This window comes from Cyphomyrmex costatus, unplaced genomic scaffold (genome assembly GCF_001594065.2).
Source record: "Cyphomyrmex costatus isolate MS0001 unplaced genomic scaffold, Ccosl1.0 scaffold13, whole genome shotgun sequence".
NCBI classification, from domain to species: Eukaryota; Metazoa; Arthropoda; class Insecta; order Hymenoptera; family Formicidae; genus Cyphomyrmex; species Cyphomyrmex costatus.
The window spans coordinates 435,162-462,970 of NW_017275282.1; the positions used below are offsets into that span (position 1 = coordinate 435,162).

The 27,809-nt window shown below is 33.4% G+C and overlaps 6 protein-coding genes across 6 annotated transcripts; 4 read left to right on the top strand and 2 right to left on the bottom strand.

Moving 5' to 3' along the window:
• The first annotated feature begins 874 nt into the window (after positions 1-874).
• Positions 875-3,740, top strand: Cmtr1 (Cap methyltransferase 1). Its single transcript, XM_018550787.1, has 2 exons — positions 875-2,838; positions 3,209-3,740. The coding sequence occupies exons 1-2, from the start codon at positions 911-913 to the stop codon at positions 3,738-3,740; spliced, it is 2,460 nt and encodes an 819-aa protein (XP_018406289.1). The 5' UTR covers positions 875-910.
• Positions 3,741-6,764: 3,024 nt separating this feature from the next.
• Positions 6,765-8,974, bottom strand: Naa60 (N-alpha-acetyltransferase 60). The gene is made up of 2 exons (XM_018550807.1): positions 8,381-8,974; positions 6,765-7,786 (listed from the first exon to the last, which is right to left on the bottom strand). Exons 1-2 carry the CDS (start codon positions 8,727-8,729, stop codon positions 7,209-7,211), a joined length of 927 nt encoding a protein of 308 aa, XP_018406309.1. The 5' UTR covers positions 8,730-8,974; the 3' UTR covers positions 6,765-7,208.
• A 189-nt stretch (positions 8,975-9,163) lies between these two features.
• On the top strand, positions 9,164-12,237 carry LOC108782515 (tether containing UBX domain for GLUT4). The gene is made up of 8 exons (XM_018550796.1): positions 9,164-9,229; positions 9,324-9,547; positions 9,660-9,715; positions 9,799-10,048; positions 10,509-10,982; positions 11,057-11,414; positions 11,524-11,689; positions 11,759-12,237. Exons 2-8 carry the CDS (start codon positions 9,461-9,463, stop codon positions 11,913-11,915), a joined length of 1,548 nt encoding a protein of 515 aa, XP_018406298.1. The 5' UTR covers positions 9,164-9,229; positions 9,324-9,460; the 3' UTR covers positions 11,916-12,237.
• A 113-nt stretch (positions 12,238-12,350) lies between these two features.
• On the bottom strand, positions 12,351-15,698 carry ecd (ecdysoneless cell cycle regulator). Its single transcript, XM_018550801.1, has 5 exons — positions 15,293-15,698; positions 14,713-15,206; positions 13,442-13,949; positions 13,079-13,280; positions 12,351-12,994 (listed from the first exon to the last, which is right to left on the bottom strand). Exons 1-5 carry the CDS (start codon positions 15,576-15,578, stop codon positions 12,571-12,573), a joined length of 1,914 nt encoding a protein of 637 aa, XP_018406303.1. The 5' UTR covers positions 15,579-15,698; the 3' UTR covers positions 12,351-12,570.
• A 335-nt stretch (positions 15,699-16,033) lies between these two features.
• On the top strand, positions 16,034-20,924 carry oxt (Xylosyltransferase oxt). The gene is made up of 7 exons (XM_018550791.1): positions 16,034-16,201; positions 16,496-16,977; positions 17,610-17,752; positions 17,823-17,989; positions 18,271-18,652; positions 19,218-20,176; positions 20,402-20,924. The coding sequence occupies exons 1-7, from the start codon at positions 16,034-16,036 to the stop codon at positions 20,858-20,860; spliced, it is 2,760 nt and encodes a 919-aa protein (XP_018406293.1). The 3' UTR covers positions 20,861-20,924.
• Positions 20,925-22,066: 1,142 nt separating this feature from the next.
• LOC108782522 (protein odr-4 homolog) lies at positions 22,067-25,374 on the top strand. The gene is made up of 8 exons (XM_018550806.1): positions 22,067-22,260; positions 22,521-22,691; positions 23,831-24,036; positions 24,129-24,300; positions 24,364-24,546; positions 24,638-24,848; positions 24,929-25,132; positions 25,212-25,374. The coding sequence occupies exons 1-8, from the start codon at positions 22,165-22,167 to the stop codon at positions 25,364-25,366; spliced, it is 1,398 nt and encodes a 465-aa protein (XP_018406308.1). The 5' UTR covers positions 22,067-22,164; the 3' UTR covers positions 25,367-25,374.
• The last annotated feature ends 2,435 nt before the right edge of the window (positions 25,375-27,809 follow it).

A 27,809-nucleotide genomic window follows, 5' to 3' on the forward strand; every position in this document is an offset into this window, starting at 1 on the left:
AAATGCACAATAAATATATTATTCATATTATAAATATATTATTCAATAAAAATATATTATTCATTAATTTATAGTACTTATTATATATTTTCCTTTATATGTGTGTTTTGTTTCATATTTATTATAATTCCAAATTGTAATACATTAATAAAAAAATAATTCATGATTTTATTTAAAAAAATGTGTAAAGAAACAAAAATTTTGTGAATTTAAGAGAAATATGAGAAATTAGTGGAAAATTTGGAAAAAACAGTAATTTTATGAAATGGAAAACTATTTAATTAAATGGAAAACTAGGGAGATTTTCATGTCCCAATAGGAAAACTGCTTCGCCAGAATGTGGCAACACTGCGTCACACGTACACGTGCTTTGCTTACGAGTCCAACGAACCATTCGACCGTGACTGTGACCAGTGATGGACGTGTTTCGGTTCGGGTGCTTTACATTGTATGTTTTTGAAAGTGTTGCCGACTTTGACTGTGCATTGTGTCACACAGATACGTGTCTGCGGATGAGCTCGTCTCGATTGTTCGTCATTTTGCACTTTTCGACGACTGGGACTTTTATGACGCGCGTTATTGCGACGTGACGACGCCGTAGACGCAGGCGCCCGGAAACCGGTCGAGCAACGCCATTTTCGCGGGCATTGCATCACCCGTTCGTTTTCATATTTTTGTACGGTGTACTTTAAAGACGTGATCTGGCCGTATCGACTTCCTATTTCATTGCTTGAGGGCTTGGAGGCGGGAGCCATTATTTAAGGAAGAAGAAGAAGAGCTTTGCTTGTGTGTGCTACCAGTTGCGCCAAGCCGCCGACAGATGGCGCTACCGTCGAGTGCTGCAAGCTTCAATCGCATCAATGCTGTCTATGACAGCAAACCGTATAGTAAGAAACATAAATATGATAAAATGGATACCAGTCATGATAATATTTATGAACATCAGAGTAAAAGGAAGAAATTGAATAATGGAGAAACGTTCGATACTAATACCTCTTTAGGAGAAAAATATGTTGAAAAAAATGAGGTAGTGGGTAATGCCGATGTTTATGGCAGTAAAAGTAATGTACCTCCGAAGATTCAACATATGATGCAGAAAATGGGGCACAAAGTAGGTAAAGGTCTTGGAAAAAATGATCAAGGTCGTGTCGAACCTATAGAAGCAGTTAAGCAATGTGGACGAAGAGGATTTGGACATTACGTACCAGGACTCAAGGAAGCAAGTCTCAAGTGGAATCCTCTAGAAGAAGAAATAAAAGTTATAGAAGATATTGAATGGTTATCAAACATACATTCTAGTATACCTTTTGCTGAAGATATAAATTCACACTGGATAAAGCATGGACCGAGGAAACAGATTATAGATGACGAAACCAAGTTTTGCCATCCGAACATTCTGAAGCAGATCGTTAATTCTAAAACTATATTTGACAGATTGGACAAAACAGAAATTCGTAAGGCAAGAACGCGTTCAAATCCATACGAAACAATTCGTTGTGTAAACTTCTTGAATCGTGCAGCAGTCAAGATGGCGAATATAGACAGAGCGTGTGATTTTATGTTTACTGATCCGAAGAATGTTGATCCCAATGAATTGTTGTACTTCGCAGATGTTTGTGCTGGTCCAGGTGGTTTTAGCGAATATGTTTTGTCAAGAAAGAAGTGGCATGCCAAAGGATTTGGATTCACTTTGAAGAAAGAAAATGATTTTAAGTTGGATGATTTCTTTGCTGGCCCATGTGAAACTTTTCATCCATTTTACGGTCCCAAAGAAAATGGAGATGTATTTGATGAGCAAAATCAAAAGGAGTTTAGATCGTTGGTGATGAGACATACTAATGGTAAAGGCGTACATTTCATGATGTCGGACGGAGGATTTTCAGTGGAAGGTCAAGAAAATATACAGGAGATTTTATCGAAGCAATTATATCTATGTCAGTGCTTAGTGGCGTTGATGATAGTGAGACCAGGTGGACATTTTGTTACAAAACTGTTTGATCTGTTTACACCTTTTAGCGCTGGACTTGTTTATTTGATGTATCATTGTTTTGAAAGTATTTCAATTTTCAAGCCCAATACTTCCAGACCAGCTAATTCAGAACGTTACTTGATCTGTAAAGGGAAGAAAAAAGATACGCACATGGTGATGAATTATCTTTCCCATATTAATCGCTCACTTTCAAAGAGAGACGATATCAACGATATAATCGAAATAGTACCTCTCGATATATTAGAAGAGGACACCGAATTTCTAAGATACCTGAGAAATTCCAATGATACTTTAGGAAAAAAACAAATAGTAAATTTGTTAAAAATTGCCGCATTTTGCGAAGATTCAACATTGATTGAACCCAAGCAAGCAGAGATGCGAAAAGAATGCCTTAAATATTGGAATTTACCGGACAGAACTAGAGTAAGGCCTCAAATATCAAAGCCGCATGACAAGGCGCAAGAAATATTAGATAACTCCATTGAGTTACTCAAATGTGAAGCCACAGAATTGACGAACGACAACATACGGGGTACGATTTTAAATCAGCCCTATGATTGGTATTGTATGCCATGTGGTTCGGGCGCATATGTAGAGACAGAAAAGAAAGCGACATTTTACTTGAGCCTAGGAAGACAACAGGTGTACCGGTATGTCACAGGCAAATGGGTGATGATAGGAAGCGATTCAGTAAAAATCGAGCTACCATCCAATACTCTTGTGTATGCTGAGCTAGTATACGAATCAAGATTGGCAGGAAAGTGTTTTTTGAAGACATCTGCGTTACATATTATAGATGCTTACATGCTTGGTGGAGAAGACGTAAGCAAGATGTATTTGTCCCAACGGTAAGTTTTTCTTTTGTTTTGTCAATAAAATTGTAAAACATTAATAATATAATGTAAAATATTGCTATTTGTAATAGCTGTTTGAATTCTTATACATAAATTATTTAAAACTATACAAATTAATTGAACATATATAGATCAAATTAAAGTTAATATTTTAGCTTTTGTGCAATATATGAATCAATGAATAATATTACAAAGAGTGTAGTCTTTATTTATTGAATTAAAGCAAATGTAAATATATATTTAAAATATATAAATATTATTAATTTAAATTTAAATACATGAGTACAAGTTTAATGGAGTAACAAATTTAATTAATATACTACTAATTGTGTTACAACTAATATTTTTATATTTGATATTTCAGATATAAACTCACAAAGAAATTTTGCGACGCGTTGTGGAAGCCGTCGAACGATTACAGTCGCGTTCGTGCCAAAGAAAGATTCCTACTGACACCAGATATACATAGAAGATTGAAAACCACATACAATACAACCCCGTGCTTAAAGTTGCCCATCGGATTTGAACTCGCAAAGAATCCACTGGAACGAGACATGAGCATAGTTAATACAACAGAATATCATGAAATGAATCTGAAGGAACCCGTGCAAGAACAACCTGTCTATTCGTTATTTAACAGCGTGATATTCATACGAAGTATTGCTAAACCATGGGCACGTCATCTTAGCCAAAAGACAGGTGAATTTTATGTTTATAATGCAATAACCAAACAATCGGAGTTTGAAGTTCGAAACAAGTTGCACAATAGACCACCTGATGCTGAAGCAAGTTTCGCCCAAGCATTCAAGGAACGAGTTACCTGGAATTGGCCGAATGATACCAATACATTACATATGAATACTTTAATTCAAATGTTAAATCCCAGAAGTACTTAACTTATAATACAAAAACGTATATGTACTTACTGTACATATTGTAAAATTACATTTGCATGTATATAGTTTGTATATACAAATCGATTTTAAGAGTATATAACGAAAGATTAGTAAAAGTTTATTATCGATGCCTATAGAGATTTATGTATGACATACATGCGTCGAAAAATATATATATAAACATAGAATGAAACGAACAAATTCTTTCAAATTGTAAATTAATTTGTTAACTTTTATAGGACGGAAAAGACATCATATAGTAACGCTGAAAGTGCTATATTTTAAGGCTTAAAATACATTGAAATAATGAATTTACAATAAATTTTATAGCGAATTCAATTGAGCGCACTAGTGTGCATATTAAAGTCAGTATACACTGATTTAATTTCAGTTTAATGAAATGTAAATATTTTGAATTATATATAAAATATATATTTTCTTAAACAACCGAATTCGTTATTAAGTATTCAAGAAAAAGCTAAAAATATTTTAAAAATAAACCTCTGTCCTCTAAAAGTTAACAAATAAGTTTTTCTGAAATGCTTTTTTAAAAGTAGAATTTAATTTTTATTTTTCTGAAAAAGAGGCTTATTCCATAATTCGGTTTAAAAAAAATTGGATTGCCACATTTGTTGTATAATATATAGTATAGATGAAGAAATATATAATGCGTGTGTATATCGAAAAGTATTTTATCTTTCATTTGGTATATACAATTCGTACATACCTCAGTAGTTCAATCTTTGCATTTTAAACCCATTTGTTTTCTTTTTACATATACGTTTTTTCTACATTATTGTCATATTTATAAATAGGTGAACAAATGGAATCGTTTAATACTTCTCATGTTTTACGGTTTTGGCATGCAAGATCTTATTCTAGTCTTGTTCGATAGCGCATTAAATATGTCTTCCATCAAAATATCAATAGGTTTTATTTTCAATCGATATGTATAATACAGAAACTGTGTTCTCGAGAGTAATAATGTCCAATAAAGCCAAAACGTTCGAATACATTATAAATTATAAGAAATAAATCGAAAGTTTTAACGCACGAACTACTGCGACATTATTGTTCTTAATCGTCTGTTTCTAATTACAAATTAAGGTTTTATTTTTCTTAGGGCCGATTGTTCCATCTTTAGATAAGCTAATAATTTATCTAACAATAAGAGAGTAAGACAATGAGTTGCAATTTATCGAAAAATGGAACAACTTAATCATAATATTTAAAATTTGCTTAGGTTTAATCGATTTAAATTGCAAAATACAATATGACCATAATTAATATAATGTATAAAACTGATAAGTTTCATTCTATGTTTGCAAACATATGTATTTGTATTTAAAGAAACATACATATGTTTTTAATTTTTTTTCATGTTTGCATACTATTTTCAATAAAAATCTTATTTTTGTACACGTGTGTTGGAATAATCACTTTTAGTACAAATATTATTCCTAATTCGCTGATGTGGATACAGATAGTTTTTTCAATTACATGTCGAACGTTGTAAAACGTTATTTATAACAAATATTTTTCACAATTTTACATAAAAAGTTACATGATTTTTTTCCTTAGATTTTAAAAAACAATTGAGCAAAGATATATTAATTTGAAGTTTTGTCGAGTACATTGGATCCACAAATGACAGTCGCAAAAAATAATTTCGAAACGAAATATAATTAAAATTAAGGTGATCCTACACATCAATAAATACTGTCAGTATTGATAAAAATGACAATATTACTGATCGTGTGATTATGATATTGGACGTAGAATACTGATTTTTAAGCATTAGTATTGCTTTATTAGGATTTGTATTACAGCGCAATAGTATACATAAAATTGAAACGAAAAATATCAATAATACTGATCGTATGTGAGAGAGAGAGAGAGAGAGAGAGAGGTTGTAAAAAAATCTAAACATATTAATACATACTGTCGGTATTTTTCTGGAATATTGCTGATTATTATTGACCGTGTAGGGTCATCTTTAAAGATTAGTGTGAAAACTAAGTACGAAAATGTGGAATGTATGTAAGATATTTATATATTATGTAAATATATATATTATGTAAATATATATATTATGTAAATGTATATATTATGTAAATATATATAAAGATATAACTATATGTGTAAAGTACCAAATTTCTTATTAAAAAAAGACCATGTAAATAAATATGAAAAAAAAGTTATTTAAGTTAAAAAACGAATGTTTTATCAGTATATAAAAAACATAATTATTAAAAAGGCAAAAAAAGTCCAAAAAAGGAAATATAAAAAAAATAATTCTATCTTTTACACAAAAAAGGAAAATATGAATCTCTAAAAAATATAAAGAGTTTAAGAGAATAATCGTTTGGTACTTTTAGTATAAATATTATAGTTAAGTTGCTTTGACCAAGTAAATTTCATTAAACTCTTCAAAATACTCTAATAATTAGGATGGATTATTAATTCATTTTACTCTCATTGTTCCATGTTAATATATTAAGAGTATTTATTTAATATACAAAATATATACACAGTTTATACATATATTATACAGTCGATGTGGCAGCAGAGGTATACAAAGTATGAATCGTAATTATGCAGTCTTTCAAATTATTTTTGCTTAAAAGATTATAATTTGCTATACACATTTTCAATTTCTAAATTTTTCTACAAACTTGAAGATAAAAAATCGTAGAAATTTGCGATATTATGTTTCAATAGATAAAATTATACATAGAAGATGAGCATCCCCGAAAGTAATATGGGAGTGATATTCGATGGGTGCTCATTTACTTGATCTTTTAAGATAATCAATAGGGAGGGGGTTTTAGTCGGTAGGCGAGACATTGTATCTTTGCGATGCAAATATCATCGAATCCGGCACTCCCTAGGGTACGGGCCTTAGGGAGTCTTTTGAAGATTTCCCCCTACCCTCGTAAAAAAAAAAAAAAAAAAAGATATAGTAAATAATTCAAACAAAAGGTAGACAAATATACTTAATTATGTCAAGGTTTGTGCCTTCATTAAAATTAACAATGAGATTTATAGTACTATAATTTCCAGAAAATAATGGAAGATATATTAAGTCCTAACGTGTGCAAATTATTTAAACTTAATTATTTTTGGCAGTTACATATCTCGAACTATTACAACAGTATTGTAATAATGATATGTACTTAATAACTAACATCTTTGGTAATAAAAATCGTGCTAAGATACTCTGAAGCCTTGCTGCCCGAATTTTAGACAAATCTGAATATTTTGTTCATGTTATATAAATCGATTGTAGATCAATGTCCATTTCTAACTTTGCATTAGCACAGGACTACATAATAAAATTATATGGTCACTATGGCTAACTACTTGAACCAGTCAACCAACTTATGGCACTTTACATGCATGTAACATCTCTATAATCCAAAAAAGAAAAATAAATATATAATGGAACATAATAAATCACAAAATGTATCATCTGTGGTACGAAAGAATGGTGGTTGCCCATAAGAGACGTTGCCAGATCCATCGTGGTACTCTGCACGGTATAAGACTGGTCATCGCACCAGCCAGGTGACGGACCCAGTCCCAGATACCCCAAGGTGCATGTCCGCCGTTGACGTAAAGAACATATGTAAAACCGTCCTTACATTTTCCCCGGATCGAGTAGTAATACGGAAGAAAACTGTGCAACCGAAAGTGACATCTTTGATAAAACAATATAGCGGGAGCGTTGCTGGAGAGCACGTGTAGGAAGACTGCCTTTACGGAGGAACGTTCTGGAGCGGTGACGTGGGCGAGCAGCTGTTCCAGTAGCAACGACGCTATGCCATTTCTCCTATACGCGCGGCGTACTCCTAAGCTAAGTATATAACCCACTAAACAATTTTTTCCCAGGCTGGAGCACAAAATGCCACGGTCCTCCTTGTTCAATCTAGCATAAGGCTTTATCTCTGCGACAATCAGCCCTATTATTACTCCACCATACACTGCTGCAAGCGCATAAAATCTTGACGAGCTTGTAATGTCTTCATACCATGAATAAGGATAATCTGTAAGTAGTAGAAATTAATCGTTCTATTTTATTATCTAATAGTTGACATATTTTTTATTATATTATATTGTTTATTTATAGTAAGTTTTTAGAATATAATACAAAAAGAAAACATGTTACTTAATAAAAACATATTTTTAATAACTACACATATAAATTATAATTTTGACATATGGACAAATAAACTGTGCAATTAGATAAACAAATTAATTCTACAATTTATGAAACATTCGGTGCTTTTTAGCAAGAGACAGTGATCATTTCACCTTTGATTAACATTGTATAGGCAATAATTTTTATAAAATTACAAAGAACTCTCGAGAAGTCAAATATGAGAGAAAACAATACTACATTATTTCTGTGTGTCAAACATTTTTTTTAAGATGCCGATCCATTTCTTTTTTCTCATTATCTCTTTTTTCCAACCTATGTACATTTTTATTAATTAAAAGTAGATTTCAAAAAAGCGAAAGAGAAAAAACGAAGTGTTAAAAAGACTAAAATTACATTACAAAAATATCTCTTTTAATCTTGCAGTTTCCTTTTATAGACAAACAAGAGTTATGCTCGCCTCTAGGACGGAGACGCTCACCTATGGGGAACCAGTCTTGGCAGAGCGATCGCACTTCCTCCAGGTCGTCAGGGCAGAGGAAGCGAAGCTGTACCTCACCCAGGACGCATAACGGCACCGTGACCGCCGACGTCGTCACCGTTACTGCCGGCGTTGTCACGGAGGTCGTCGTCGTCGGACCACCGCTGCCGCCACCGATAGTACTGGTACTGATCGAACAGTTCCTCGCAACAGGCTCATCCGTGGTGTACGAGGCGCGTTGCTTGACGTCGAGCGACCCGACGTCGTTCGCGGCAACGGCACCGCCGGGCTCACTGTCGTCAATCTCCGGCAGGATTACCGGCAGGTACCGGTTAAAAGACACGACCATCGCGTCGCGGCTTGCCAGGCCTCACCTCGCAGGTCGTCATTTGTGTCGTCGTGTAGTCGAACGGTGCGGCAAGACGTCAGATGACGGTGACAGCGACGGTAGTCGCACCGTAAAATACGGCAACACGCCGCGGGTATCCTTGCCTCTCTTCTCCGTCGCTTTTATTGTCAATTCACGCGATCCCCGCTTCCCGCTGCGAGCGTGACGGGCTTGACACACACGTTCGTTGTTTCTCGCGCCTCTCCTCCGCCCCCGCGTAAACGGCCCGCGGTGCACGTGCAGGTCGGCCACACAATTTGACGGCTCCTGACGACTCCCCTGAACCCTTGCCAACGTACAATTACGAACACCGCGATTATGATCTAAATCGAGCGCGCAAGCGTCAATAGATAGCCTATCAACTGCGCGTACACACAAACTGTGACAACGTTAACAGCTGTTTCAAATTTATAAAACAATCTAGAAAAATAACGGCGCGTGTAAATGCAACTGTTTTCACGGTAAAAAAAAAAAAAAAACTTGTAGTACAATCTTCTCAATGAAAATACGATCGATCCTTTTATTTCTTGTTTTCTTTTGATTATCACGAATCAGTTGAACACGAGACTTTACGTGACCTTAGGAGAGAATGACACGTGGAATATCTGCGCGAGTGAGTTGCTTCGAATCAGCTGTTGACTTCGCGATGGTTGGGCAGTTCAGCGCACCTCTTTGAAGTTTCACTGGTCACCATGGCGGCAAACAAGACAGTTATCGTTCTCGCGCCAAACGGTCACCGGCAAAATGTAAGAGTTACGATTAATACGACGATCTTGCAGGTGAGTCATCAAATCCGACAAGGATTTAATGTGATACTTACGTTCGAATAGGTTTCATCAAAACAAAAGGAACATTCTCGATATGATTTTCATATAAAGGTTTGATTTGCAGGTTCTGGAGGAGGTATGTCAGAAGCAAGGCTACAACGTCGATGATTATGACATTAAGTAAGCGTGACACTTGAGACTTTGTTTTCCACAATGATATAATTTCTGTAAATCATACATTACATCTCTCGTTGTTGTTACAGACACAATCGTCAGATACTAGATCCTAATATGATATTCCGCTTCACTGGTTTGCCAAATAACGCTCAGTTGGAGATGGTAGCCTGTACAAAAACTCGTACCACGTCAAATGTCACAATTGGCATTCAGCCAGAGGATGGACAGAGAATATTGCGCGAATTTTCACCTGATACAACGCTGGCTCAGGTATTGATGGATATCTATCCTGATTCTGACCTTGAGAGAGCTGTGTTGATCTACATGCATCGTGAAGTATGTAAACAGATTTATTTCTAAATAAGTGCAAAAAAGTTTAGATGATTGTTTGTCAAAGATCAAGAGATTTTTTTACATAAACATATAAGTACTCTTATATCTTTCTAACTTGATATAAAATTATTAATATTGTAACAATCAAAGAACGTTGATAAAAGAATGTATTTTTAACATGACAAAATATTTTTGTTTTATTACTTTTAAAGAATTACTTCTTTTAATTGTGATAATTTTAACGATTTTTTTTATAAGGTTAGTACACTTTTAACAATTGATAGGATAATGTTTTTACTCTTAATCCATTTATAGTTAGTAACTCAAAGTCACATTGTTTTAATTGTGTCACTTTTGAAGTAAGGAAGCAATAATATAGAATATATACTAATATTGTGTAATTACATGTTTAATGCAAACAAACGAATGAGAAATCGAAAGTAAATGATTCAAACCTTTCCAGGTGTATAGCAAAGAAGCATTAGAGAAAGCAACATTAAAATCGCTGGGACTCAATACTGGAAAAGCAATATTGAGATTGATATATCGTGATCATGAACAATTAAAAACTCAGGCACACGTATCTACGCCTTTGCTTCCAAAGTCAGTCGCGAATGATTCATCGAATGTTGAAGATTACCAAAGAGTGCCATCATCCCAATTACACTATAGGAAGACAATTAATGAAACAATTAATTTACCAATGGAAAGCACATCAAAAATAGAAACTCAGGAAAAGTCAAGAGATGAAGTGAAAATAGTCACAAAAGATGAGACAGTAGATGAGCTTAGTAATAAAAAACAAGAGGAAGATACATTTAAGATAGGAGAAAGTCAATTCACTGCGTCCAGCCATGAAGATCACAACATTGAGAAAAATCAGGATATTGCAGAAACATGCATAGAAGTTCAAGAAAACGCGTATGAAATTAAGTTTGTAAGGTGTAATTGTGCATACGTGCAATTGCGTTCAAGTGATGGATTTACTTATCTAGGATTTTCATGTTACAGTTAGGGAAGAGAAATGCTCTAGTGTTCAATCAAGCTGGAACTCAGGCATTACCGAGGGACGAATTGCCGGATAGCTTCTTCGATCTAGATCTACACGACGCAAAGACACTTTTACGAGATTCTAAGCGTCGCAGAGAGCAACTCGAGGAAGCTCCGCTTCAGACGGAGATGCAACGTCAGTTGGATCGAAGCAAACACATTCTAGATCGATTGACCAAATATCGTCGCGCCGTAATTCGCATACAATTTCCCGACCAATTCGTTCTTCAGGGTTTGTTTGGACCGCTAGAAACTATCCAAGCAATCAAGGATTTCATTAAAAGTTATTTGGAGAATCCAGATTGTGAATTCATTATCTGTGAGTATAATGACATGCAATTATATCACATTCATTTTATGCAAAAGACAAACATGTAGTATGGATTTTATTATGGATAAAATTTTATTATATATTCTTTTCTTTGCAGATACTAGCCCACCAAGGCATATTTTAAATCCCGACGCACGACTAATAGACGAAAATCTTGTTCCCTCTGCTATCGTTTATTATTCCGGTCCATCATCGCTAAATTCGAATGTAAAAGCACAACTGACAGATCCTAGAGCCGCTGGTATTGAAGCTGTAAAATCTAGGTAAGGTATATTGATTATATCATTTAATACAGATTGTCATTAAATTTTACATATTATACTTATTTATAGAATTATCACGATGCGGAAAGAACAAGATCCAACGACTGAAAGTGATAGAGGCACAGTTGTCGAGAGCAATCATGTCACTCCAGGACCGAGCGGTAGCGGTAAATCATCATCACCATCAACTCAGGATCAAAACAAGACACCAAAATGGTTCAAATAGGAATTTAAATAATCGATTACCTAACAGCACCGAAAGGTGTTCCTTAAATTTTAATATAAATAATAAGCTACACGAGACTATGAAGATCAATGTATACACGAGCACAAACGCGTATACATATCATCATAACGTAACGATCCTTTTAACCAGTCTTAATGAAATATATAAATCTGTATACAACAAACGTCCGTGTCTCTCATTATTCTAATTGAAATGTACAAAGCTCTTTACACGTAAGATGATGCTTAGTAAAATTAGTTACAAAAGTGGAAACAAAATGCTACATATACAAATAGTAGGATTCTTAATATCTAACTCTATGGCCGCGATAATAACATCTTATATCTGTATATATAAATTATATAATTTGTATGAAAAACAGTTATATACGAGTGATGAAAAGTACAATTGTGAAATATGTATCAATGGTTCTAATTGCGTGATAAAGGTGCTTTGATCGATAACATTAAGTATATATTTTAAGTAATAAAGTGTAATAATTTAGACAGTAACGAGAGATTTTAGTCCATTGTCTTTTCTCCTTGTTTGAAATGGCAAATGCTTAATGTATCTTGCAGAATGAAGCGAAAGTTGTAATAATGTTTACGAATGTTAACGTGAATCGACTATGCTAATCGTCTACTATGTAGTGCCATTAACTTTGTAAGTCGGGCGGTACCGTCGTAGGCGATTGCAATTGCAAGTGCATGAGCCTTCGAACAGGACCTCCGATTATGTTCCCGGCCGGGCCGGAGCCACCGGCCTCGGCTTCGATACTTTCTCGCAAACTTGCCTCTACGAGATCTGTGCTATTATCATCATCCGCTACCAAGCTTTCGTCTTTTACCATCTGCGATTGTAATTGCGAATCTAACAGACGCATGTACTTGTCCATATCGCCACCTTTATCCTCGTCATCACCACCCAGCGATCCTTCTGAACTACCTTCGAATTCATCCTCTCCTCCAGGAACAACTAAATCAAGAATGCCTCTTAATGTACTATCGAATACGTCTGCGTCGAAATCTATTCGCGCGCCATCCTCCGCGTCTTGCATATCATTCTCCATTGATTGTTCTCTATAAATAAAATCAGCAATTATCTACTTTTTCATGTTTTGCGAATAAATTATTTATGTAATTATGCTATGGATAGATAGATACCCTAAGAAATGCACGCCATCAATATCACTGGTTTGGTTGAGAAATGATTGTACTTTTTCTCGGAGACTCAAAGATTCCTGTTTATCTAATTTTTTATCTTTAACATTGCCCCAGTGTTGATTTAAATACGTTTCTAATTGCGCTGGATCCACATTTAGCCAACTATCGGTATCTGCGGGACTCAGCGTACTCTCATCTTGAGCTATATGCAGAAAATATACTTAATTATAATTAAATGTGTAATATTTAATAATCGAAACCATTTGCATACTACTTTTTAAAATAGCATAATTATTTATATACTACTAATTTATTTGTATACTACTTTTTAGAAGTCATTTAATTATGTAAATAGCAAATTACCATGCATTTCAATGTCATTCGTCTGTATGTTCTCCCATGCTTCTAAGATTTTTTGAGCATCGCTTTCGTACAAATTTGTTAGATTATCAAATAAAGTCGCATGCTTCAAGAAATACTCCTTCGCCGTAGATAGTAGCTTATCACGTTCTTGACTACCTTCCAACAGATCTCTAAAGTAACCGTTCGCCTCTAAACGAGCTAGGTAAGCGTTGAAAGCTGATTCGTTCAGCTTTAATTTTTCAGCATCGTCGGGAACGTCCGACTGTTCTTTAGTACGTTTTCTACGTTCTTCATTGGCCCGAGCTACTAGCATCTCTAAACCGCATGCTATTTTAACTCCGAGAACATGAGCATTGTATTTTGAGCAAGTCGCAGGTGGTATGTTCCAACCTGTTCTTGGATCACCAGTATAACGACAGTGCGTCGCCATCGCGTACAAACACTTGGTCATTTTAACATTGACCATGGTTCGTTGTTCGGGAGGGAAATATCTCATGGCACGACAAACCTATAATACAATATAGTAACAAATATGATATATATATATATATAAAATCTCGATTATGCAGAAGATCCTCGCATATTTTAAAAGACGTTAGGAGGTGAATCCTCCCATTAATTTTAGATGACAATTTCAAACAATGTCCCAAACAGTTTAGTTTTAAAGCTATAATATGTTAAAGGAAAAATTTTGTTATTTCTAACAATTTTGAAAACCTCGAATTACTTCCATGGGACTTTTACAATTATTACACGGTGATTTTCCAGTTTTTTACTACATATGATCGTTCATATCCATACACATATATTTTAATATATTTAGAAAGCGTTTAAGGTTGTGTATTAAAGAAGAGAAAAGATAGAAACTATTATTTAGCCAAGTATTCCTGATATTAAAAAGAAATGTGCAAGATACAAATGACCGAATCGTGTATTAACATACATAAAGTTTCATTATAATAACCCGAATAGTGTTTGAAATTTTTGGAAAAAAAACGAAATTTTTTCCTTTAACTCAGCCATATACAAGCTGTGTTCGAAAACATTATCCAAATGCCCCGTAGTTTTATCCTTATTAAACTAATTATCTAATATTAAACAAGTATAAGGTGATACGAGGACATCCGGATAATGTTTTGAACACTGTCAATCATAAAGTTTTTAACCTGAATTAAATATGAGGAATTTTTTAGAAAAAAAAATACAAAAATTTTTTAGAATACTCAAGGATCGACTTGCATATGCAAAAAGTCAAATTAATTCTATTATACTTTGCGTTCGAGTGGATCTGAATGGCAGATAGTTCTAATCGCTGGAGCTATGAGTCTTGGTTCTAGACGAAGTATAGAAGCCGCCTTCTCTGGAAGGAACGCTCGGGCCTTGTGCTTCCTCTTCTGAATCTCATCAGGATAAATGCCAATTCGCTTTTGTAATACAAGCTGCACCTTCTCGGACATCTTAGAGATATGTGGCTTGCCATTTATATTATTTAATAAATTAGGAAATGATGTTCCCCTTTCTCTAATAACATGAATATCACCGTTATGAATGAACACACGATCCTGGCACGTTTCAGGGCTGGCCCAGAGTGGCAGGACATGGGCGCCTTCTATCAGAAGAAACTCTCCGTCCGAATCCACCACTCTGGCGATCAATCCGTCGAAGACTTTGGTGAGCCTAAATATTAGGAACACTGTTAGCCATTCGTCTCCTATATCCTCGTCAAAACGTTGATTGGCATAAATGTGAGGCAAGGTATGGTAATCTGGTAAAAAAATAATTATGATTATTCTTATTGACTAATTTATCTTAGGGAATACAACTGCAACATTTGGAAATGAAGATATTCACCTTCCTCCACCGCTGATCCCTCGAGAGTTCGATTCAGTAGCATCGCCTGCTTGGTTCTAGGACGGAAATTTAAGCTGTCACTATGCCAAATGTGATCGCCGATGAACAAGCCCATTTCCTCGTTATACTTGGCGATCTCCTCGCTCAGCCTCGCCTCCGTCACCGCGTCCGGGTCGGACGCGTAGCAGAACTTGGGATAGAGGAAACACTCAATGGTATCCTCCGCCTTGATCTTGTGCGTGAACATTGCATTTGCCATTTTCTGGCGTCGCATTTCTCCTGCCATGGGCGTTCCTCGTAGATGACCGCATAGACCGATAAAAAGCGTGACTAAAGTTGTTTACTGCATTATTTAAGACGCAGACCATAACCTATGCGAGGCCGCCATCAAAGCTCCAGGGCACGCGCGCTGTGACGCACGAATCTAACCCTAACCTAATCTCGACCTAACCTCTGCCACTGCGCTTAATCATTCAAGAATGCTGTCTGACACTGTCTAACGTAGTGGTCGCGTTCGGTGCATTCGTACGAGTTACGTGTAGTTACGTACGATGGAGTGCGAAGCGGAGTGTGTGAGTGGAGATGCGCGTTTAATTCTCCGCTGAGGGAGACTGCGGAAATGGATAATTTTCATCGATGAGGTCATTGTCTTGACGAGACAGTCATTCAGTCCCCGATGGATCCAGCTTCCTCGGTCGCGCGCCGTAATCGACGGTAAACGCGAGCGGGCCTCGAAGAATAATGGCGATCATCAGGAGCCACCCGGGCAGCCGATCGTCGAGCTGCCTACGTAAATACCGGTTGATCTTCGCCTTTGGCATAACTGTGCTATGTGTCCAGGTCTATCTACATACGTTCTTCGGTTTGGACAATGACAAAGGCAAGTCTAGCCGGCTGTCATCAGGAGAGGTAAGCCGCCTAACCTCATCTTTTGAAAGACAATAAGTTTTGTTTCTTATTGCAGCTCTAGAACGAACTTTTTTTTCACTTTGGCCAAGTGTCAAGCACATATATCTATTTCATTGTAAATACAGAAATTATATATTGGTTTAGCCATAAAACAGATTAAATAATGATAGAATACTGTACGATACCTTTATTTAGAAAACCTCTCTTTTTTTTATAACACTGAATATTACAGTACACAGAATACGTAGAAAATATTTATAAATTTATTACTTGATACTCTCTGGCAAATTACAGGGTGGTTCTTCTCAACCCGAGGAGGATGAGGGCCTGCCGAAGGGCTTACGTCAACTGAAACTTCCACCCGACAAGCAGGCAAACGCAAACAAGCAAACTCAGCTACAATCCCAGCTAAGAAATCGCACCGCCAAAATAAAATTAGATCGCAAGTCGTTGAACTTCACACCTGTGTGCGAGGTTACGGTCCGGGAGGCTGTGAGCGCCGTAACGCGTGCTCAGAGTCAAGCATGCAAGCAACGCATTGTCAATGTGACGTGCCTTAGCCAGCAGGGTTTGTTGTACCCAGAAAGAGTGCAATCTTTGTGTCCTCATTCTCCAGGTTTTACAGGCATGCCGATCAACTTAGGCTGCTTCAAAGACGATAAAACGTTGAGAGCACTCTCCGGTTATTATCACGTCTTCAAAGGGAACAATACGCCTGAGCGTTGCGCTTATATGTGTCTTCAATCCGGATTTCCATACGCTGGTACAGAGTACTCGTTAGTATCTCAATCAATCTACGATTGATACAGAGTGACAAAAAAGTTTGACTACAAAGCATTCTATCATATATTGTGTGTTTATCAAATAATTATTCATGTACCAAGCTGATATTATTGATGACATTAAAGACATCATTTTAATGTTTGTTAAAAAGTATCCAATTTTAACCCTCAAACGGTACACTTCGTTTTGGTATACACAAACGGTACACTAGTGCGAATTGGGATTTTATGATTTCATTCTCTAATCGCATCATAAAAAATGCATTAAAAAATTTTTGTGTATGTACATGTTAGGGGTAAAATTTCCTGACAAATCGATTGGAATTATTGAAATTAAGATTACAGGTTTATAAATTACAAAAAAATTGTTATTAAAAAAAGGACTTTTTAAAAAATGATCGTTTGGTGGAAAATTCGCTGGTGCAAATTCGCACTAGAGTACCGTTTGAGGGTTAATGTTAATAATTTGGGTATTTGTGATAATGTGAAGTATAAGTAACACTCTAAAGTTTGTTTTTTGATATATGTTACTAATGAGCTGATAAATAAAAAACTGTGACAAACTTTTTTGTCATTCTGTATATATAAATGCTATGCAACCCTTTTGAAACACCGTCTGATTTTAGGGTAGAATGTTTTTGTGGAATGGAAGAACCATTACAGACGAAACGATTACCAGATTCCAGCTGTAATATGAAGTGTTCTGGCAATCCAAAACAGACATGTGGTGGTTATTTAACTATTAATATATATTGGACTGGAATTCAAAGTACGTGAGTGAGCAAGTACATACATGTAGGTATCTATAGTATTATTAAAGAGATTGTTTGTTTCGACAGAATTTAAGCCTCAAGAAGCAAGAAACTCGAGTTTAAAAAATGAAATCGAACAACCTGTGCGAATAGCTTATCTGCTGACAGTGAATGGCAGGGCAAGTCGGCAAGTGAAACGACTTATCAGTATTTTATATCAACCTTCACATTTATTTTATATTCATGTTGACGCGGTAAGTTTAATAAGAAGAAGAATTATTTTAATTCTAATTTGGATGAGAAAAATAAGAACAATTTAGATGATTGCATCATTATAAAACATAAATTTCTTAATTACAATTATCACAATTCATTACATATCTGTTAAAATTTTTTTCTTTAAATCTACAATGTTTTCTAAATATATATATATATATATATATTATTTATATTATAAACTTATATTATACGAATTTAATAATAACAGATTGATAAAATAGATGAATATTATATCAATCAAATTGTATTTTCTCAGAGGCAGGATTATTTATATCGTGAAATGTTGGAATTGGAAAAATCGTGTAAATTAAACAATATCAAAGTAGCAAGAGGAGAAGGTCTACGACACGCAAGTATTTGGGGTGGCGCGAGTCTTTTGACAACATTCTTGAAGTCCGCGCAACAGATGCTCGGCTATCATCAACACTGGGATTTTCTCGTAAATCTATCAGAATCTGACTTCCCTTTGAAAAGCAATAATCAGTTGATCGAATTTCTTAGTTGGAACAAGGGTATGAACTTTGCGAAGTCACACGGAAGGGAAGTTCAGCGTTTTATAGCTAAACAAGGTCTAGACAAGACTTTTGTTGAATGTGAAGCACGCATGTGGCGAATCGGTGATCGAAAATTACCAGATGGTATGTTAAAATCATATATATTTTATTTCGTATACGATTTTCATCGATAGCTTATACATATTTGATTACTAAAATATTTTTTAAGCATTGGCAAATTCATTTATTACTTACGGCTTATGTTTTTTTCTGTTTATTATCTAGTCTTTAAAACAGTATTCCTTTGTTTTATATTAGTATGTGCATTACTAAATATTTATTTATGTTTAAAAAGAAATATTTTAAAGATAAGTAAACTATAAGTATTATCCTTAGAATTGTTTATAGTGTTATCTGTTTTGAATTTTTTAAGCATCAAAGAGCATTCTAGTGTTAATAAAAGTTTCATTTAAATGTTACAAATGCTTTTTGAAGTATTCTTTGATTGGCTTATTAGTAAACTTAATTCTTCTAATTAGTCAATTGAATACTTTGAAGCATTTAATTGATCAACTATAATGTTAAGTGCACCTATGATTCAATTCATAATATATTGAAAGATTTTTTTTAAGATAAACTGCATATAAACCTGTCTACATATGTGTGCACGCGTATATAATTATTATACAATGTTTTATTAATTTTGCAGGTATTCAAATCGATGGTGGTAGCGACTGGTTTGCTCTGAGTCGAGACTTTGTCGAATATGTCGCCAATCCAAATCCTGATCAGTTGGTGTCCAATCTCTTAAAACTATTCAAATATACCTTGCTGCCAGCTGAATCATTCTTTCACACGGTCATAAGGAACTCACGATTTTGTAATACTTATATAGACAATAATTTGCATATGACTAATTGGAAGAGGAAGTTGGGTTGTAAGTGCCAGTACAAGGCCGTGGTGGATTGGTGTGGATGCAGTCCGAACGATTTTAAGCTCGAGGATTTTAATCGGCTACGAAACACAGCGGATCGCAATATATTCTTTGCCCGTAAATTCGAACCTGTTATTGATTACAGAATTATAGACCGTGTAGAAGAATGGCTATATCCCGATCGAGTGAACAAAACGACTAGATTGAAGGGCTACGATATGTATTGGCAAAGTCTATATCATCATGCGGATCTGAGTCCACTACCGAATGATGCATTGTTAACGCTCTCGTACTCTTTGGCGAGACTGGTTTGCCGTAAACTGAATATGGATCACAAAAATGTCCGTTTGCTGGAAAATACTGCATACTTTCGCGAGAATCGTTTCGCTGGTATACTAATTCTCACGGAGAATAAAAAGGAACTCTCCGATGTATCCGCACTGCCTGACAGTCGTGTTAGACGTATGGAGGTTTTGATCTCTATGCGACATAATTTTTCCGCTAGTAAATTATGGTTGGGAAAGATACGAAGTCTCTCCGTTAGCACGGACTACGATCAAAAGGAACAGACATTTAGAAACTTGATGGGTAGTATAGGGCCGTACTCGACTCCGGTATTGGCCTATGAGTTTGACACGGGTGTTACAATACCGCAGAATGTATCAATCTTATGGATTGATCCGCACGGCCGCCTTGCCGACGTGAATCACATGCTGCTTGAAGAGATGACCTTGGTAATTACCATTGCAATACCAAACGTTTTCTTGCAGTAGGAGTTTTTTTAATTTTTTTCTCTTATTTCACAATTAAGTCTTGTGTAACTTCATGAACAGGGTTGTTCTTTTTAGCTAAACTTCTTGCATGATTCATTCTTTTTTCACATTGAAGAAAAAAGGAAAAAGATGAATAGTGTAAGAAGTTCAGTTAGAGACCAAGTCTTTTGTTTTCTTTTTTTTCAGGTGGGACATGTTAAACCGCAGCTAAACGAACAATTAGCAGTTGGTACTTGGCGACTATTATTAGTTGCCGACACTCAACTGATAGCAAAATTAAAATTTTTGGTAATTCCACTGTCCTACTGGAAGACCAAGAAGATAGACTTGGATAAGGCGAAAGAGATAATAGATGGTCCGAGCACCGTCTACCATATTACAGAGGAAATGAATAAAAGTTGGTCGAAGTTAGTGAAATCCGCAATAGCGAATGAGCAGATTACACACAGTCAAAACAGGATCGGCGAGGACCTCGACGATTGGCTGGACAGATTAGTATACGAGCACTATGAGATCGATGAGATGTGCGATGCTAATCATGAGATTCGGTCCGAATCGAAGCTACAAAAGTGTCTCGACACCCCTTGGAGCTCTTTGAGCCCCGATTCAAAGGCTGATACTCGTAACCTATGTCAAAACTACTAATTAATTATTTTACCAACTACGTGCCATTTTTGCCGTTTTGAAACCTATTGTATGTGTATAAAGATTGCAAGACATCTTTACATATTTTTATATCGATTAAACTGTACATATATATATATACTTCATATTTATAAGAAAAAAGGTACATATATAAATATATGTATACATAAATTTTTGGTATATGTTGTGTGATTAATATTTCTGTCGGATATTTTCACATTAAAGATTAATGAATTATATTGATAAGGTGTCGTTTTTTTTTAGCTTAATAAAAATATCAAAAAGAGATGTTTTAAAGAATTCTTGTGTCGGTAGTTAAATTCTTATATTTAATATTTTATATATAAGATAATGTATAAAACCGTCTTAAGTACAATTTTAAAATATCATAAGCCAATTACAAGTCTAAGTATAATACAGACCTTAGAATTCTCTTGCTTAAAAAATTCTTGTCTTTTCATTTGATGATAATAAATGTGATAATGTGTTACATATTTAATTGAGACAAAGGAATAATACTTCTATTAGGTAAGCAAAAAAAATGTATTCTTTATCTCTTTCTAAAACGACCGGTTGAAGCGGCTCGTGACGTAAAATGTCAGTTTAAATCTGCCCCGTTTATGCTTCGGTCTTAACCCTAAAATCATAAAATTCAGCCAATGAAATGTAGATTTCGGTTAGGACTGGCAGCCTTATTCGCTGAATTTTAGGATTTTAGGGTTAAGACCCGAAGCATAAACCCAGACTTACATTTAGATTAAAGTTAAAAAATAAAAGAGTTTTAAATCTTGAAAAGTAGTGAAGATATCATATCATTTAACATAATCCAACAGATCGGTGTAAATAAGGGCATATCAAATATTTAGTCCGCATTAATTTAATACGCGTGCTGATCGATTACGGTGTAAAAGAAAAATCATAGCTTCTCTAGTAGGTAACGTTCGTGTAACGTTCTCTTTAAACTCTGTGTCCACGGTAGTACTGCCTGATTTCTCGGACCGAGAAATGTGTAGCCAATCAACTTGCCGTTTTACGATAAAAACTACATGTTCATTGACTACTCATTTCTGGATGATCCAAGAACGGCAAGTACTCGAACCTTCTGGCACCTGCTAGCACCATGAACACAGAGCTTTATTAGAGCTGAACGTGGAAGTGAAAGTTTTATATATATATATATATATATATATATACACATATCACTCACACATACACACATATGCATACAAAAATTTTTCACTGCATACGGATTATCGAAGTTTATCCAGATGTAAAAAAAATTTAGAAGTATAACACGCGGAAAAATGGGACGGACAATTTATGTTGAGGAACATCTTCGCACGTATTTGACATCATTAGCAAAACCAGATACATATGTGATAGGATTGATTTTAGGACAGGTTTGATTTTCCTCTACTCTGTACTGATCACACATTATGCTCTCATTTTTAACATATAATAAGCTAAGTGAAAATTACACAATTTTATGATATTACTGTATTTTAATTGACTTTATATTAACAAAACTTAAGCAATGATTTGTACATATTTTCTTTTCTCTTCAATTATCTGAAGACAAAATTTGATTCTGCAGATGATGTATTAAATTTTATAATAAGTTGTATGTCTTTTTTTCACTGTCTTTTATTTGATATTGCAGAGTGCTGGGCAAAAAGCTTATGTTGTGCACTTAGCGAAGACATCACCTCCTTTTACGAAAAGTATTATTGACAAAACGTCAATTAATGTATTAAAGACAGAACAAGCTTCAGTAAAGATAAAATCTGTTAAAGATATACCTATGAATTGGGTCGCTGATCATGCTAAATGTGTATGTATAATCTTCTTGACATAGGGTATAGAGTGGAACTTTTTATCCATTTCTTGCTATACTTAATGTTTTTGAATAACATATGTTGATTATTTAGAAGTTGTACTTGTTTACTTAAGAACTAATCATGATTGTATAATCTAATCATAAGCATGTCACTATGAACAGATATTGTTTGTTATCATAAATTTTTATATTGTTTAAAATTAAAACTGATAGAATAGCTCTGCTCTATGCTAATTATAAAATAAGATTTACTTATTTTTAGGAATTATTTAATTAGAAACAAATAAATTATTCACTTAGTAAACCAATAAAAGCAGAAATGTTTACAATTAATATTTTAAATTGAATAAAAATGTTATCTGGAGACACAGTAGTGTCTCGATTATTTTCAATAACATTTTGATACTTTTTCACAAACATATTTATAATATTGTATTTAGTAATATGTAACAATATAAATATTTTTTCATGTAATTACAGATATATTTAAATGTATAAAGTTTGTTTTTTATTGCAGCACTAAAACTGCATTAGAACTGAACTGAATTAGAACTAAGCAAGGACACAGTGCAAATAGGCAATAAAGAACATTATAATGCAAAGATAAAGATTTGTGTAAAGATATTCCATAGTATGGTTATACATTAACACAAGATTTTCATCAACCTTACAAATTTAACATTTAATATTACGATTGCTACTTTTTTTAACAGTAACTATTGATGGTTTTAATTTACATATTTCAAATGTGTTATGTATTAAAATATAATTAATATACCAAAAAGTCTCTTTTTCGTTTAAGAGAGCTACTCTTATATTTACTATTTAATGTCTTAGAAATGCTCATTTTTTTTTATTTTATCAACTATTTCACATTTCTGTTTTCTCTGCACTACTTATATTGACTCTAGACCTAGTGCAACCAGTTCAGCGAACCTTTGCACTGAGTTTTGCCCTACTCAATAAAGAACACTTCAGTGTACACTTCTTATACTAGCTCTAAAAGTTCAGAAATAAAAAACAAATCTATAAACAAGTATTTGAAGAATAAGGATTAATGTATTTGTATATTTTTTTTAATCAACTTGCATTATATAAAAGTGATTAGACGTTAAATTTTATTTTATTTACAGGTTACAAGAATGTTACCTGGTGGAATGTGGGTTCTTGGTATATTTATTGTTGGACCTGAGGATATTTTCGACGATACTAGTAACGTAGAAAATCTTAAATCAATTCTTGGTGCAATTCACAAAACTTTATCATGGAATAATAAGTATCTCTGTAGAAATAATCAAGATGAGAAGCTGATATTAAGTTTTAACAGTATTACAGAAAAGTATGTCGATTCCTTCTAGGATATTCAGATATTTTATATTAACTATATATGAAAAATTGTATTAATTCTGCCTGTTTTAATCTTACCTTTAGATATATTTGCAAATCTATAGATATTATTAAAGACAGTATGTTAAAACCAGCCGATTGGAAATTCCAAGAAAAAGCAACTAAGTGGCATCAACTTGAAACTCTAGTAGACTTTGACAAATTGTATCTTATTTTTAGAGAGCCAATTCCTAAACCTCTCAAGAAGCAATTACAGGTATTAATGAACAAATACATAATCAATTTTACAATACCACATTAAAAGAATTAAATGTTACAGAATATTTTGACAAACATAGCAGATTTAATCGATTCTTCACTTATTGTTATCGAGGGAGAAGTCAGATCTCCGGATGACACATTGGAAGTGTTTAGCAAAAAAAAGAAGAGTAGCAACAATGAATGTAAAAATAAGACAAATGATAGTAATAATTCATTTCAAGTTAGCCTATATATTCCCTGCGTTAGTATTAATACAATTTTATTAGTGTGTGTATATTTATAAAAAGCAATTTTAAGAAATTAATATTTAAATAAAATAAATTTAAATATAGTCAGAAGATACGAAAGTAATAACAAGAATGGCATGCAGCGGATCGATACGATTAATTGGAAAATTAGTCAGTAGAACATTTATACATCAGAAAGCCAGTATTGCAGAGGTTAATACTGCCGTGAAAGAAGATATAGTGAGATCACTGGCCAGTAGATTGGAAATGCATTGGGATAGTTTAATAGTAGAAGAAAATGATTTTCTCAGCGAAGGTAAATCATGAATGAAATATTCGATATAAATAGTAGAATTTAATACTTATATTTTGTAACTCTGTAACTTGTTTTTTTAGAAAAAGTCACTTGTTCACCAGAAAAAATCATGGTGCATGAACCACCGAGACGAGTGTTTATAGCATTACCAGAAAATAAAGTTACGTTATCGGATTATCTGTTTCCTGGCGAAGGGCCGCAAGAAGCATTATTGTCAGTGCAGGAACTTTTAGATTTCGAAATACAAGAAAGTCAGGTTGAAAAAGATGTCGAATTACAAGCTGGTGAGTAGAAAAATGTAAAATATTGTAACAACTCAAAGTCATATATATTATTCAATTGCAACCGAATATGTTAAAACAGACCCTATAGAAATCTACAGCAATGTCAATACTAATCCGTTGGACAATGATGTTGATACAATTGGAAATTATCAAATGGCCACGTACCTTACTGGCTTAGGTGCTGCATTTTTTATATTGTTGGTAGCTGTCTTCGTTTACCAGCTCATGATTTAATAATATAAAATAAATTTTTATTTCTAGTATATATGAAATATAGTGGTTTATTTATATGTTATATGTGTGTGTTATATACACTGTATACAGGGTCCATTTTGAAGTACATGTATTTTAAAATTATATAAATATCAAAATAAATTTAAAAGGGCTACGATCCAAAACAATATCGTTTAATTCCAAGTGTATTAAATACAAAAATTGTAAAACAATGTAAACATTTCGACACCGATTGGATCACTATCAATGTTGGATATTGGTTCGAGAATATAAAATTAATAGTTGTTAAATTATACAATGCAATATCTATCAAAATACAATATATTATATTGAACTATAAATTAATCATTGTTAAAATATATATATTTGTGCAAATACTTTAAAATGCAATTAAATATGAATCAAATTTTAAAATGATGAGGGGCGTATTATAATTTATGTTCAATGGAAATAGGTAAAGTATGATAATATTAAAAGTATATCTTGACTAGTCAATATCCAGAGACGTTATAAATTAAACGTTAAAATTTTGTTAACCTAATATATATTTTTCTTATAAGATTCTTCTAATTACTTAAATAGTTTTACATAAATTTATAAAAATATGACAAAGTTTTAAATATGAAATAAAAACGTATGGCTCAATAATCTTTCATATGTATTGTTTATTTTTTAAAATATGTTTATAGGAAAATAAAATATTACAATACGTTTTTAACTTGCTTTACATTATATATGCATTTTATTATACATCTACATAATATGTACATATCATATCATACACATATATTTTTGGTAAATATGCCGAATAGGGGAGACAGCTCCGATGACCTCGAGCTTGACAAATGTTGTCAAGGTCATGATCCTGAGTAACCTCCAACAGGTTTTAGCTGTCGCTCATTATTTGTTAAAAAGTTATTAACAAAAAACGTTTAAAAAAATAAGTTCATTTCTGCTACAACAGTAAAAAAAAATATTAAATAGTAAACTGCTTCACATCTTTTCTGTTAAGGAGTATTGCATTTATTTTCCACGCAATGCAACTCTTACCCCACCTTTCTTCGCCCCAAGGGGGCGCACGAGTTTCTACGCGAAGCGACTCTCACATCATCTCCTCTCTTACCAAGGACTTTCCACGCAAATATTCATGACAAAAATAGATTTACAAATTTTGAATTCTTTACTCAGGGTCGCGACCTTGATAATATATGGTTATCGTGGCTGTTTCCCTTATTTGACATATTTATCATATTTTTATATACAAAAGAATAATAGTAGTCTTAGAATTTTTAGTCTTCGTAATGGCAATCCTTGTATATCTTTAGTATGACAACTTCTCATTTTGCATGATAATGCCAAATTATAGATAATAACATGCAATATTTTGTTACAAAATTTGTTAATAAATTAGGCAGTGATAATTCTAATATTTAAATGCTTGCTATTAACTGCTATCAACTGCATTGCTTTAATAAATCTCGTTTGTAGATTTTGTAAAATTCTCTATACTAACGTGTATGAAAATTTTATTTACAACTTTTTACACTGTACATGACAAATTCTTTCAAAAAGACAATATCTCTAAGAACGCTGGGGAAACTTAACAAAAAAAATATAGTTTTTATATTTTTCCTACAATAAATGCTCCTTATCCATACTGAAAGTAATGTTTCCCTTTTTTTACCTTTATAATGTTCAGACATTTTTACTTCATTCTATGTCTATATAACTTTGATTCTTTTTCTTTATTGAACAAAAGCACCAATAGGTGCCAGAAATATGATTTATGCACACCTAATTGTATCAACTTTTTTACATCTATTTGTAGTAAAATCATTAATTTTTATAATATTATATATATACATATGAAATAATGCAAAATGTATATATTTCTAATAATTAAAAATGCCAAACATTGAAAAAATAAATTTTCTTAATGTGACACAACTTATACATATAAATTTACATAAACGAAATTAAGTAGCTTATGTGACTTTCTTTACATCACAATAATTTCTTCTTTCAAGCAACTTTTTTTTAATATTTTGTATAGAATCGTGAATACTTTATGGAATTGTGAATAATTTAATGTAAATAATAAGTTAATTAATATATTAATAATACTCTCCAAAGATTTTTTCTAAAAATTTCTATATAGACAGCTTCTACATTTAATGACAATTCCACATTTAACGCAGAAATATGTATTTGTAAAAGTCGGATATATCATCGACACTCTTTCTAGCATATAATTATTATAGTTCAACATGAATATGATATAATAAATAGTAGTCATACGAAATTATGATTTAAATACATTATATTGCAACTTAATTATGCAATTAATTATACAAATTTAATTATCAAAGTAATCATATTTGTACTTTAATCATAGCATGTGAAATCCGGCCTATATTTTGTTTGTGACTTATTTTCTAATTTT

Bases quoted from the DNA above. Each gene is read 5' to 3' on its own strand.
- Cmtr1 (XM_018550787.1), top strand. From the start codon at position 911: ATGGATACCAGTCATGATAATATTTATGAACATCAGAGTAAAAGGAAG. The intron at 2,839-3,208 runs GTAAGTTTTTCT...TTGATATTTCAG, and splicing joins AAGATGTATTTGTCCCAACG to ATATAAACTCACAAAGAAAT.
- Naa60 (XM_018550807.1), bottom strand. From the start codon at position 8,729: ATGGTCGTGTCTTTTAACCGGTACCTGCCGGTAATCCTGCCGGAGATT. The intron at 7,787-8,380 runs GTGAGCGTCTCC...TACTACTTACAG, and splicing joins CCAAGACTGGTTCCCCATAG to ATTATCCTTATTCATGGTAT.
- LOC108782515 (XM_018550796.1), top strand. From the start codon at position 9,461: ATGGCGGCAAACAAGACAGTTATCGTTCTCGCGCCAAACGGTCACCGG. The intron at 9,716-9,798 runs GTAAGCGTGACA...TTGTTGTTACAG, and splicing joins GTCGATGATTATGACATTAA to ACACAATCGTCAGATACTAG. The intron at 10,983-11,056 runs GTAAGGTGTAAT...TTCATGTTACAG, and splicing joins ACGCGTATGAAATTAAGTTT to TTAGGGAAGAGAAATGCTCT.
- ecd (XM_018550801.1), bottom strand. From the start codon at position 15,578: ATGGCAGGAGAAATGCGACGCCAGAAAATGGCAAATGCAATGTTCACG. The intron at 15,207-15,292 runs GTGAATATCTTC...TTTTTTTACCAG, and splicing joins GGGATCAGCGGTGGAGGAAG to ATTACCATACCTTGCCTCAC. The intron at 13,950-14,712 runs GTATAATAGAAT...ATTGTATTATAG, and splicing joins CAGATCCACTCGAACGCAAA to GTTTGTCGTGCCATGAGATA.
- oxt (XM_018550791.1), top strand. From the start codon at position 16,034: ATGGCGATCATCAGGAGCCACCCGGGCAGCCGATCGTCGAGCTGCCTA. The intron at 18,653-19,217 runs GTATGTTAAAAT...TTAATTTTGCAG, and splicing joins TGATCGAAAATTACCAGATG to GTATTCAAATCGATGGTGGT. The intron at 20,177-20,401 runs GTAATTACCATT...CTTTTTTTTCAG, and splicing joins TGCTTGAAGAGATGACCTTG to GTGGGACATGTTAAACCGCA.
- LOC108782522 (XM_018550806.1), top strand. From the start codon at position 22,165: ATGGGACGGACAATTTATGTTGAGGAACATCTTCGCACGTATTTGACA. The intron at 22,261-22,520 runs GTTTGATTTTCC...TTGATATTGCAG, and splicing joins TAGGATTGATTTTAGGACAG to AGTGCTGGGCAAAAAGCTTA. The intron at 24,301-24,363 runs GTATTAATGAAC...TAAATGTTACAG, and splicing joins CTCTCAAGAAGCAATTACAG to AATATTTTGACAAACATAGC.